A 13,111-nucleotide genomic window follows, 5' to 3' on the forward strand; every position below is an offset into this window, starting at 1 on the left:
GGATGGATGGATGGATGGATGGATGGATGGATGGATGGATGGATGGATGGATGGATGGATGGATGGATGGATGGATGGATGGATGGATGGATGGACAAATAGATGAGCAGATGGATGGAAGTTGACCTCTGTGTGTTTGCATCGTCAGGCGTCCCTCACCAAGCTGATGGAGACTCTGGACCAATCAGAGCCGTACTTCGTCAAGTGCATTCGCTCCAATGCAGAGAAGGTATTTCCTGCAGCTCACTCAGCATCTCCTTAAACACTCTCCATGTTTCCTCTAAACTCTTCTGAACCTCGTCTGCCTCAGCTGCCGCTGCGCTTCAACGACAGCCTGGTGCTCAGGCAGCTGCGCTACACTGGAATGCTGGAGACGGTCCGGATCCGCCAGTCGGGATACAGTATCAAGCACACCTTCCAGGTAACCCTGTCAGTCCAAACATGCTACACGGTTAGCAGTCGCTTTCCGGATCTCCCATCAACTGTCTGTCGCCGTTCAGGAGTTTGTTCGCCATTTTCATGTGCTGCTGCCTCGGGGAACGAGCCCCACCAAGTCAGGGATCCGAGAGTTCTTCAGACGGATCCACCTGCCTCCTGCCGGGTACCAAGTGGGCCACACAATGGTGCGTCTCCTGGAAGTCTGGTTTCCGTCTTCTCTCCCTCGTTTCCGCCTGATTGCAACTTTTTTTTTTTTTTTAACTCTGCCAGGTGTTCCTGCGCGAGGCGGAGCGCCAGCGTCTGCAGACCCTCCTTCACCAGGAAGTGCTGAGGCGAATCGTCATGCTGCAGCGCCGCTTCAGAGCCGTCCTGGAGAGGAGACACTTTGTCAGCATGAGGCGAGCGGCGCGCGTCATCCAGGTGAGAAGAAGAGATGGGGATGTTTGGTTTCCTTCTCATGGTTTTCATTTCCTGGCTATTCTCCACGTAGCATTTTTTGGTCAAGACCTTTCAAACCAACAAAGATTGTTCTCGAAAAATAGTCTGGATGGTCATTCATTGTTATTCATTTCAGAAAATAAAAGGAGCAGTCCCTGCTGTAATATGTAAATACTATCACAAGACTATTAAGATCAGTAATAAATTATATCATACAAATGTGAATAGAAAACGTTTCTTCTTTTTAGTTCTTTTGAATTGTTTTTATCTGAAAAGTTTTGAAAACGTACCTTTAAAATTGCCTGAATTTTACGGTGAGAAAAGTGAACAAACCCGGTCCTGTCCTCTGTCTCTCCATTATTAACCCACCCCTGCTTTTCCGTCTCCATGGCGATCTCCAGCGATGGTGGCAATCGTGTCTCTTCAGGCAGTCTGGCGTGGACTCGGGCATTGAGGAGGCGGCGGCGGTGTGTCTGCAAGCAGCATGGCGCGGGTACAGGGAGCGCAGGCGGTTCCTGCAGCAGCAGGCGTCCGCCATCACCATACAGCGCAGCTGGAGGAGCTGCCGCCAGCGCCGCTGGACCCAGGCGGCCGTGGTCATCCAGACGGCCTGGAGGCGGGTCAGGGAGAGGAACCGGTTCCGTAGGGTGCGCAGCTCCATGACGCAGCTGCAGGCTGTCGGCCGGGGATACCTGGCTCGAGTCAGGTGGGTGGAGATTCAGACGTATTTAAGATGATCTGGTATTTCTAATTTCTAAATTACAATAAACTACAGAGTTAGAATTAAAAAAATGTAGAACTTGCCACACTAGTTTAACTGTTTTTGTGCATTTCTCAATTTCAAATGGGGTTCAAAAAATGTATTCATTCCACTAATGCTTGGCGTAGAAACCACACTTGATGCTTTAAAGCATAATTGAAATGTATTGAAGTAAGTTTCAAATGTTTCAGCAAAGACCCAAAACTTTAAGTGAAATTCACTCGGATGATCAGTGAATGTCAGATCCCACAATAACTGCTAATAATCAGTTGAGCAACTGTGTATTAAACAAAGACATCTTTATTGCTAGATCCATTTTAAAAAGTTTTACTTGCTGCCCCCAAGTGGCCAAGAACCGTATTGTTTGTCTTAAGGTTTCTTTTTCTGAAAGCTCTTGAGAGAGACATTTCTGACACTTAACTTCAAACCACCTCCAGGTTTAAACTGCTAAGGGAACAGAGTGAAATGTTCAGCAAACGGCCGAGACCCGACACAGAGACAGACGCTGGGACCCTGGAGGACTTGGTCCCATCAGGACTGGACGTTTCTGTCGGCGTAGACTCTTCCGAGGAACCCGATCCCACCAAGACGGACCGAGAGGAGGACTCGGAGCGATCCAGGAGCACAGACGAGACGAGCCACAAGAACCGGTCGAAGCGGGAGAGCAGGCGCATGAGAGAACTGGAGCAGGCCCAGTTCAGCTTAGAGCTCCTCAAAGTCCGAACCACCAGCATGGGGGGTTCTGTCCCAGAAGACACAGACGCCACCGCTGACGGCAGCCTCGCTCAGATGGACGACCGTCATCAAAGACTCTCGCCACAGGGATCCCTGGCTAGTCACGGCAGCTTTGAGATGCTCAGCGTGGACGAAATTGAGACGGAAGGAAGACCTCTGGAAATTCTCCGAGATTCAAACCACAATGAGCAACCAGTGAAGGAGCTGAGGTCAGAGGGACCAAGGGCCACGTTTTACATCCCTTCGGACCAGAGTCCAGTTAATAAACCCAACCTGGGAAGTCCTGGGAGATCCCTCAAAGACAGAAAGGAGTCGGTTTCCCGCAGGCCTGTGGTGGTGTTGATCAGCATGCAGAAAGAGAGTCCTGTGGAGGAGGGGGAGCTGCTGGCAGCTCACACCCTAGATGGAGCTTCTCAAGCAGGACCCTTAGACTCCTCTACATCACCCAGTGAAGGTGTAGGTACGCCCACACACAAGGAACAACCCACTGAAGTCTTCCTTCAGGCAAAGAGAGATGTAGCTGGGGCGGAGAAGCCCTCAAAGCTTCCAACTCAAGCACTACGGAGAGAGAACCCAGAGGAACCAGCACTTTGTCCCCCAAAGGTGGACGTCCAGATCGGCCAAAAGTCCGGTGTCTCCACTGTTCTTCCAGGTAAGCAAGAAAGGAAGACGGTCCGTCCTGCACAGGAGGCTCCCAGCCCGATACTGGACACCAAACCGCCAAAAGCCCAGAAGAAGTGCTCCGCTCAGACTGTGATCGTGAACATGGTGGAGAAACCATCCAGCACTGTGTTCTCTCCACCCAGACGCAAGCTGCCTTTCTCCAAGTGAGTAAACATTGAGCACTGAACAACACACACCACCTGCTGACAACGTCTCCTTGAACTTTCTGACAGTTCAAGGAGACGTTGAACTGTCTCCTTGAACTGAAGACAGTTCAATGTTCAATGTTCGCTGTAATGCGAACATTGAAGTTCGCATTACAGCTGCGAACTTCAATGTGATTGTGTGAGGATTTGATGTGCAGCAGAGTGTATTGGGGAGGTTCAAGAAAAGTTCATGTGGCTTATAGAAATTTTAGAAAATAATGCTTAGTTGTGGTACCAGCCAAGTGTTGCCACACTAATCCTAAACATTAGTTCTGCTTGCATTAAAACGCTATGGTGTTCAGCAGAAGCTAACGCTAAGTGCTAATTTCAGCCATCTTGATACCTACCATGTTCGATGATAATATTATAGTAATGTGTTGCTGCTCATTACTTGTGCTTCAGGAAATTAGTCTTTGGATCGGACCTTCCACTCATGGTTTCAGTGAACATCGCTGACCGTGTTTCTAATATTGCTTTACTTACCACATCAGGACTTCAGAACTGAAACAAAAGAGAGAGAGGAGATGAGGAGAGGAAAAGGAACTGCTCCGAAAGCAGCCTTCACCCCCTTCAAAATAAGAGATGAATATAAACGCTTAACTACTTGAAGAGTACATAACCAAGCTTCAACATACATGTCCAACTTTATTCAACTGAACATTTACAAAACAAACAAGTAAATTAGCACTTGAGAAATTAACTGGAAAATTTCATTTAGGCTAAGATAAACGGTTTTAAAGTTAGCAAGCACATTAAATCGCTAAACGCAAATTTAGCTCTATTAGTGGATAATGCTGTGGTTGCCACTATAAAAAAACAATAAGATTCATTGAAGTTTGTGGTATAATATAGCATAATGTGCAAATGTTCAATGGGTGGGGATATTATTCTGATTTCTACTGGGAGTGTAAGTGAATAATCACAAAACACTTGTAAGAGCATTAGATCTAAGATGTTAAAGTGAGAAATGTGCTCTATGCTGGACTCAAAAGTAACATTTGAAATGTTGGGAGAAGAGATTTTTTCCCAGTTTTATGTGTTTTTTCCACCCTCGCTAAGGTCTTGCTAAAAAACAAGCCAACATGTCTGGCAGTGATTGAAGGAACAACACTGGAGTCTTTGTGTCCAGCCTCCTGAAACATGTCTGTCTGTTGTAGGTCGGATAAGGATTTGGTGAACCAGGAGAGATCTCTCTCTCTTTCTATGCACAGAGACGACTCTAAATCTGCTGGATCCAGAAGCAGAGAGGTGAGAAATGTCAGCATGCAGCTTCCTCAACGTACCACATGCAGTTCAGTTTGTGTTTTCACCTCATAAAAGGCATATCGTTCTCCATTGTAAATATGTTCAGTCATCTGCTGCATTACGCATGCGCACCTATGCAGAGTGTTGATCTTGTTGCTGTGGTTACCTGGTAGCAGGTGGGCCGCCCCGGCCCCAAAAAGAAAGCCCGAATGTCCCGGACGCGCTCCGACTTCCTGACCCGCTGTAACTCGGAAGGGGCCACCCAGTCGGACGATGACGACGAATACTACATCCCCGCACACTCCTGCACGCTGCCCCCCTCCCTGTCTCCCCCACGAGCCCGCCCCAACACCGACTGTCACAGTGACTCTGAGATGGTAAAAATACCAGATCTCCAGGGGTCCCTGGGCCTCCAAACGAACTTCCTGTCCACTTTGCTCCCCCTCGCCCCACCTTCTTCCACCCTTTTTCTTTTCTTGAGTGGATCTGGTCACACACGGCGACGAGGGCAGAGGTCATTTAACAATGCTAACCCCACTTTTACCACCATCTTCAGCACAAAACAGCTGTTTCTGCACTAGTCTGAACATAATCCACTCATATGTCCGCTCACCAGCGAAGGTGAAGAAGTCTGTTGTCTTCTGCAGTGCATGCAGCACATACCTTCAGAGCCAGGTTGTCTCCAGACATCACTGCCTTCCTCATCTCTCACCTCTTCTACTTCTTTAGAGGGACACACCAGCAGTAGGGGTGTTGCACACCATGGTGAAATTATCTGGATGACAATTTGTTTCCTTCCTCTTTGTTTCTTAGTTCATATTGGTAAATGAAGGAAAACAGAGTAACAAGTTACATTAACAGAGGTTTTCTATCTGATTTGGAAAAATTGTTTTAAAGAACTGAAAATGTCAGTTACCTGATCTCCAGGGGTTCCTTGGCCTCCAAAAGTGGCCAATTAGGAACACCCTGCTGGAGTTCAACACATGTTTGTGTCTTGTGACAGATCATAATGAAACATGTCCTCTCAAATTGTGACCTGCTGCGATGGATCTGTCCTGACGGTCCCTCTGCATGCCACGCACGTTTCCTGCATGCTGAAAACTGAGAGAAAACTTCAAACAAAGCGACGCCTCACTGATAAATTCATCTCCTAACCCTACATTAGCGTTACGTTCGGCTTCCAGTTCTGTCAGTGTCTCTGTTAGCACAATACTGTTGATGTCTTCTACTAATAGATGCAACTTTTCTCATGGTATAACCACAAACTCTAAGATATTTCATTGAGACTTCATGTGATAGACCAACACAAAGTAGTGCGTTACTGTGAAGTGAAAATAAACATTTTTAAAGGTGTTATGGGTATGTATTCAGGCCACTTCACTCTGACGCCCCAAAAATCTAGTGCAACCATGAAGATAAATCTGTAATTGTACCAACATACAATGTGTGGTAGTACAACAAAATTGTTCTGTTGACTCATGCAACAGAGAAATGCAGTGACCAAAATTAAATATGCACATTATAAGATGGGCAGCAACAGTCCTGCTGATCAGTCACATTCCACCATCTAAAGTCAACCATCACTTTGGTCTTAGAGGTGATGATGACAGTGTTTGACACCAACCCAACCATGGTGGGTACATCTGCAAACTGGACGACGGCGTTGTGAAGATGGTTGTTATACCCGGTAATAGCTGTACAGAAGTCACTTAATCAGTTAATAGTTTAATTTAAGTATAAATCTAGCTTTGACAGGTCAACACACGGTGATGCAACCCTTTAAGACCTCATTAATTCCACCCTGGATGACAAAAACTATAAACACAGGGGTTGGTTGTGGAAGATCATGCTTTATTACAATCAAGCAATAGCAGAAAACCCTGTAGTGCCTAGCTTAAAAGTTTCTGTAACACTTTATTTGACGGGGTGTGCATAAGACTGACATGATACCGTCATAAACATGACATAGCGCCTGACTGTTGTCATGAAGTGCTATTCGGTAAATAATGACATTTTAATGCAAAGTTGGCACTTTTAATGGACTTTTAATGCAACTTTGCATTAAAAGTGTAATTATTTACCAAATGACACTTCATGACAACAGTCATAGACATTCATAAAGACTCCTTCATGTTCATGACAGGTGTTATGTCATGTTTATGACAGTGTCATGTCAGTCTTATGCACACCCCGTCAAATAAGGTGTTACCAAAGTTTCTTTAACAGAATCCACATGACCTCGAACCGATTGGCAGCAGAGAAGAGCCAGTGGCGAAAACAAGCATTGTCCAGCTAGCTAGCGATAAATCTTCACTTTGGCATGATATGAGCAGAAACGTTAGCTAGCTTTTGCTAACTAGCTAGTACTGCAGCTAGTTAGCAAGCAGCTAGATAGTAATTGAGGCTACCGCTAACTACATTAGCAGCTAACTAGCTGCTAATGTACCCTAGCTAGTTTTCTATGGTATCAGCTAGTGGTTTAATATACTAGCTCACTAGCTAGTAGTTTTTTTTCAACAGGAATAGGAAATCTGGACATAATTGATAGAAGAAAGATGGGTGGAGCTAAAAACACATTTACTTCATGATTACGCTCTACTTTATGTTGGTTCTTATCTCCAGTATGATTCACTGATTTCATTGGGATTGATGCAGCAAAAGAAACATGTTCCTGGAAAGTCTTGCAAACTTTGACTGCTTCTTAAGCATCCTGGACAAATCTGACGCCTTCCAGGGCGACTGAGGTTTTCTGACATCTTTTATTCTGCCCTACAGTCTCATAAAGAGCAGAAGAAGATCCATAAGACCATGTCATCAGGGGACCTGGGCAAAGTGGACATCCTCAGGAAATCTTCCAGTCAGGATGGAAGGTAGGATCTTTAGTCCCTTTAAACTACATATTCAAAAAGAACAAGGCCCCTCAGCATGAGTTTTTCACTTTTTGCCATGGATATCCGATGTCAATTTCAGCAGGATGAGAGGTAAGATGCGTTTCTGGAGCAAGACAAAACACAGCGAGAAAAAACTGTCCAGGGAGAAGCAAACCAGCAGGAGTGAGGCTGGTGAGACGCATGGTAACGACGGGGGAAAAAAATTATTTATATACACACACACAGTAAATCTTACGATCACTGATGGTGAATTTCCATCATTTTTGCTCTGCTAGAAAGTGCGTCTCCTCCGCGGAGTCCAGACTTGGAAGTGGTTCCTTCACGGGAGATCCGAGATGCCAAGGAGAACAAGGAGCCTTCTCCAAAGATGAAACGGCGCCGCAGCCTAAAGATCAGCAGCATTGCCGTGGAACCGGCCCAGTGGCAGAACGACTCGCTGCACATCCTCACCTCGGCCCACGACTACCGCACCATGAACGAATTTCTCATGAAGAAGGTCAGATTATCCTGTCACACTAATTATGTCCCCAAACACTTCACACAAACGGCTGAGCTTATTGAAATCTAGCAAGCCTAGCACCCAGTGGTGGGCAATGCTAACTAAAAGCTTAGCAAAGCGCTAGTCATCAACATTAGTTCTGCTAGCGCTAAAGCACTACACCAAAACAATATTTAGCAGAAGTAACCAATTCAACCAATGCTAATTTCAACTCAAGTGATATCTTCCTTTGAAAAGGCTCCAGCTTGTATTTTATAAAATATTTTACATGTTCTATGATGCCCTCAGATATTGTATTCATGTTTGTATCTTGGAAAAATCTCTGAAAAATAATTTGGTGAAAGCTAAGGTCTCTAAATATCTTCAAAGTTAGTAAAAGCGCTAAACGACCAAATTAGCAGAGCTGTTAGCGAGTTAGCGGAAGTGTGCCATCTAGCACCAATCAGAACTTTTTGCCAATTTTTAACCTCAATTTTGCCACATTTTGATTTATGATCATTAGAGCTCAGATTGTATCACATAAAATGTGGTTAATCAAATATGTGATGGGAAGCTTTAGCAACAAATAGTCATGTTGTCAGATCAATAAATCCCTCAAAATATTCTTGAGTCAAACAAATTTGTTTCCACAGATCGCTGACTTGGACTCAGAAGATAGTAAAAAGGACACCATGGTTGATGTTGTCTTCAAGAAAGCACTGAAGGAGTTCAGGATCAACATCTTCAACTCATACTCCACCGCCCTTGCTGTACGTCTTTTTTTTATTATCAAATTCTGCAACTGTTGAAAACGTACTACATGTAGCATTGAACATGTTTAAAAGTAATACTAGAGATTTTCTTTTTCTTTTCTTGTTTTATTCCTGACAGATGGATGATGGGAGGAGTATCCGCTACAAGGACCTGCACGCGCTGTTCGAGCACATCCTTGAGAAGACCATGCGTCTGGAGCAGAGGGACTGGAGTGAGTCGCCGGTGAAAGTGTGGGTCAACACCTTCAAGGTTTTCCTGGATGAATTCATGACCGAGTACAAACCCATGGAGGGAACCATCGGCAGGGTATGAAAGATGAAAACCAGACTGTTCACATCCTTTCACGCTAGTTGGAGTTTAGTTTTGAGAGAAGTGATGTTTGGTATAATCGTAATTTGAGAATTTAATGTTATGTTATGTTTAATGCTTAAAGTTTAGTAAATGTATAAAATGCACAAGGTAACGCATTTTTCTCTGTCTCCTGTTAGACTCTAAAGCGTGAACGCAAAAAATCTAGGAAGAAGGAAACTGACATCGTAAGTTTAAAATATTCCGAAATACAGAGATCCTTCATTCATCAGGATCTACAGCAACTCTTTGAAGAAAATTGGATAGTTGATTAAACCTCTGGGTTTAATCAAGTATTTTTACATTTGAATTTTGAAAACAAATGTGTGTACTACAACATTCAAAATTTTATTTGCAAATAATGTAATAACAATAAAACATTTCCTCCCACTTCACATTTTTGCATCACTTTACATTGTTCAGTTTCATAGTAAAACAGAGAGGTTTGAGTTTCAAATCTCAACACAGCTAGCTAGCTAGAATTATCTTTAGCTTACTAGCTAAAGAAATAGAAATAACTAGTTAGCTTTCTAGTTAGAAAGATAACTAGAAAGCTATAATTCTAGCTAGCTATTCTGTCGATATTTCAGTGTGTTTGAATACTTTTACAAACTACTGTAATTTGAAGCTAATCCTCAAAAACAGTTTCTTTGTGTGATCTGGCTAATGGGTCTGCTGCCCCCTGCAGGTGGAAGAGCATAATGGCCACATCTTTAAGTCCACTCAGTACAGCATCCCCACCTACTGCGAGTACTGCTCCTCCCTGATCTGGATGATGGACCGAGCCTGCGTTTGCAAATGTAAGGATACAAACCTTTAGAAAATGTCATATGGAAAACATGATCAATTGACCCAAAGATGATTTTAAGTTAAAGAACAAAGATACAGAATGAACAACTACAGACTACAGTCTTTCCCAGACTTTCACATCCGTGTGTGTAGCTTGTGTTGCCACCACTCCAACACACTCTCTGTGCACACTGTTTCCCACTAAACCAACACACTTTCCATATGTGTGCCCGAGTGTCGGCAAAATTCGATTACACCTCCCTCTCCCTTCATAAATCCGTCTTCTATCTAGTTAGAAAGCTTTCTTCGCAGAGAGAGCCTCCTCTCCGGCCGCTCTGACTCTTCACCCCATTCTCAGTTCTTTTTTCTTTTTCTTTTTCTGGTTGGGGTGGAGTTGTTGCTGCGTTGACAGCATTGTTTGTTTTCGGTCTGCAGTGTGCCGCTACGCCTGCCACAGGAAGTGCTGCTCCAAGATGACCACCAAGTGCAGTAAAAAGGTACGTTTGATTCAGATCTTTTATTTTTTGTTTTTTCAGATGCTGCTGTGTTTGATCGACTGTTCCTTTAAGAACAAAGCATGGAAAATATTTCAAAGCAACGATGATATAGTTTATCTTCTAGCGCCATGAAGGCAAATTAAAAGATGAGATGCTGATAGATTTTTCCTCTTTCATCCAGTTGTTACACCCAGGAAGTAACTACTAATTTCAGAACTTGAAAAAAAATTATTTACAGAGAAAAAATTCACAACTGCAACAACTTAAATTCATTAAACTCAATAAAGGTTTTACTTTTTGTCACATTATAGCAACAAACCTCAACATGTTTTAAAGGAAAGGTAGTGCATATCTGTGAAGTACAAGTAAAGTGATTTATACAAATACAAAACTAAATGCTCTGCAGAGCCACATTTTGCTGCAATGCACTTTCAAATCAATAGATGGAAAGTTTTGCTTTTCTTTTTTTCATAAAGTCCAACTGGAAAATGAGAATCAGTGAATATCATTTTTGAAGTGTTGCTGTTCTCAATTGGATTTAAGCCTGAATATTAAATTCTAACAAATATAGTTTGATCTAAACCATTTTAGTCTTTGTTTTGGTTGCTGGTTTTTATTAGCGTGTTTTTGTCCCAGGACTTCCTGTGCTTAGCTTTTCTTATGTACCAGGCCTTAGACATGTTATTTTTAATTAACTACGTAGATTTTAACTTAATTAAAATCTTTATAAAAAGGTTCCGACTGGAACCTTTGTATTGTGTTGCTGGTACACCCACAAATCTGACACACAAGCGACATCCATAAGAACAATGGACGCCAAAGCCTCTTCTCTTTGCCCACTTGGAGTTTATTTTTGCTTCAAAAAACGATCTGACTGGACGCTAGAAAAGACAACTGTTCAAGTTGTGCTAAAAGCAGTTAGCCTGTCAGTGAAGCTAAAACAGCTTCTCAATGCTAAACATTTTGCATCAGCTCAGACGTCCCAAACGCTAATGTTAGCATCCACATTTCTAATGATCAGGCGTTCCTGAAACACTTTAAAGCTGAATGGGTAGAATAACACTTTGCACCAATTCGATGGTTAAATAATAGATTAAAAACCATAAATATATTTGCTGTTGAGCCCATATGTCTAGTTATTCAATAATTTAGCAGCAAGAAGGTTTTTTGAATCGAAAGTGTTGCTGATTTTGTCAGCAACACTTAGCTGCAGCTAAGATGCGATCAGCTGCAGATGTTTAACCCATTGAGAATCTGTTTTATAACCTGAAGCTGTGACTGAAATCCTGACCCGTCTGTCTGCTCTGTGTCTTGATGATGCAAACCCTCGAAGCCTTCCCAGAACAGCTGCTTTCATGCTAAGATTGGGTTTCGCCCAGATGGACTTGATTTACAAATTAGGAGACTTCACTATAAAAAAATGTCTGCACTGGATTTTACATTTAACTGCATTAAGATGTTTGAACACTGTCAGATTTTTGCTGGGAAAACCAAACTAAAGGAATGAATCATTTTACTTCTGTTTCTGAGTGATGCACTCTGAACTCTGAAATATAAAGTACTGGCCTGCATGAACCTGCCTATTTAGATTCTTCCTGTAATGTAACAAAAACCTACGAAAGTAAATATGTCTCCTACGTTCAGGAATGGTTGCTGTTAACAAGTGAAATGGTCCAACCCTGATTCACACATGTTCTGTTTTGGCTGCCATTTTGATCCTGTGTGCGTGTGTGTGCGCGTGTGTGCGTGTGTGTAGTACGACCCGGAGCTGTCGTCTCGTCAGTTTGGGGTGGAGTTGTCTCGTCTGACCAGTGAGGAGCGCGCCGTTCCCCAGCTGGTGGAGAAACTCATCAACTACATCGAGATGCACGGCCTCTACACGGAGGGAATCTACAGGAAGTCGGGTTCCACCAATAAGATCAAAGAACTCCGGCAGGGCCTGGACACAGGTGAGATGCGTTGCTATGTTCTCAGCTGAGAGAATGTCGCTGACATCCAGCTCCCTGTTGAAGCTTCCTGTGTTTTCTCAACATCTCATCGATACTCACGACACTGATTATTACTTCAGTTTTTACTAATTTTTAGATGTATGGTTTAAAAGCCCATCTACAGTCAAGTGCTGTGAATTAGCTGTTGCTATAACACTGTGACGCAAACAAATTAGCTGTTTTGTTCAGTTTGTGTCGATGTGTGTCTGTCCCTATCAAAATTAACTTAAATTAAATTAAAATGGCTACTTGAGTCTTCATCCTGCAGCTACAACCTCCGTACCGAAGAGAGTTGTCAGAAAAAGGATCAGATTTTTAGCTTTTAAGATCTGTAATCACAGTCAATAAAACTTAAAATCCATAAATAATAGTCATCTGTGAATTTATAATACAAAAGTAATCCTGCCTTCCTGCTCCAAGTCTTTACTGACTGAATAGCTAAGATTACAGTTCATGCATCCACACTTCTCCTGTTGCTCCAGATGTGAGCAGCGTCATTCTGGACGACTACAACATCCATGTCATTGCCAGCGTTCTCAAGCAGTGGCTCCGCGACCTGCCAAGCCCGCTCATGACCTTTGAGCTGTATGAAGAGTTCCTCAGAGCCATGGGTAAGCTTTTTAGTTCTGTGTTTTCTGCACGAAGGCGTCTATTACAGCCGTTGGTTTACCTTTATGATGCTCCAGTAGGTGGAAGATCAGACTGGGAAGATCTGGATTTTATTAAAGTATTTTAAGTCTTATGGATACTTATGGAAAACAGTTCATATGCTCAGAATTATTTTCCTGTTCTTTAATCATACATCCATCTATCCATCCATCCTTTCTTTCATCCTTCTATCCATTGTGAGTCAATGCATCA

General features: G+C 43.1%; 1 protein-coding gene across 15 annotated transcripts in view; it reads left to right on the top strand.

The window, feature by feature from the left end:
- The window catches only part of LOC103465968 (unconventional myosin-IXa-like), a 140,877-nt gene that overhangs the window by 119,186 nt on the left and 8,580 nt on the right, over window positions 1-13,111 (top strand). For 10 of the 15 annotated variants that reach the window (XM_008411207.2, XM_017305265.1, XM_017305254.1 and 7 more), the window contains 18 exons: window positions 149-229; window positions 311-421; window positions 501-623; window positions 709-858; window positions 1,278-1,582; window positions 2,074-3,198; window positions 4,398-4,488; window positions 4,659-4,862; window positions 7,261-7,355; window positions 7,456-7,559; window positions 7,652-7,872; window positions 8,508-8,624; window positions 8,746-8,934; window positions 9,117-9,164; window positions 9,665-9,776; window positions 10,201-10,262; window positions 12,019-12,211; window positions 12,733-12,861. In XM_008411207.2, the coding sequence (XP_008409429.1) occupies window positions 149-229; window positions 311-421; window positions 501-623; window positions 709-858; window positions 1,278-1,582; window positions 2,074-3,198; window positions 4,398-4,488; window positions 4,659-4,862; window positions 7,261-7,355; window positions 7,456-7,559; window positions 7,652-7,872; window positions 8,508-8,624; window positions 8,746-8,934; window positions 9,117-9,164; window positions 9,665-9,776; window positions 10,201-10,262; window positions 12,019-12,211; window positions 12,733-12,861 (3,460 nt within the window). The remainder of the gene's footprint in view (window positions 1-148; window positions 230-310; window positions 422-500; window positions 624-708; window positions 859-1,277; window positions 1,583-2,073; window positions 3,199-4,397; window positions 4,489-4,658; window positions 4,863-7,260; window positions 7,356-7,455; window positions 7,560-7,651; window positions 7,873-8,507; window positions 8,625-8,745; window positions 8,935-9,116; window positions 9,165-9,664; window positions 9,777-10,200; window positions 10,263-12,018; window positions 12,212-12,732; window positions 12,862-13,111) is intronic. The other 5 variants (XM_017305256.1, XM_017305266.1, XM_017305263.1 and 2 more) reach the window with 3 other exon arrangements.

Source organism: Poecilia reticulata, linkage group LG6 (genome assembly GCF_000633615.1).
Source record: "Poecilia reticulata strain Guanapo linkage group LG6, Guppy_female_1.0+MT, whole genome shotgun sequence".
NCBI classification, from domain to species: Eukaryota; Metazoa; Chordata; class Actinopteri; order Cyprinodontiformes; family Poeciliidae; genus Poecilia; species Poecilia reticulata.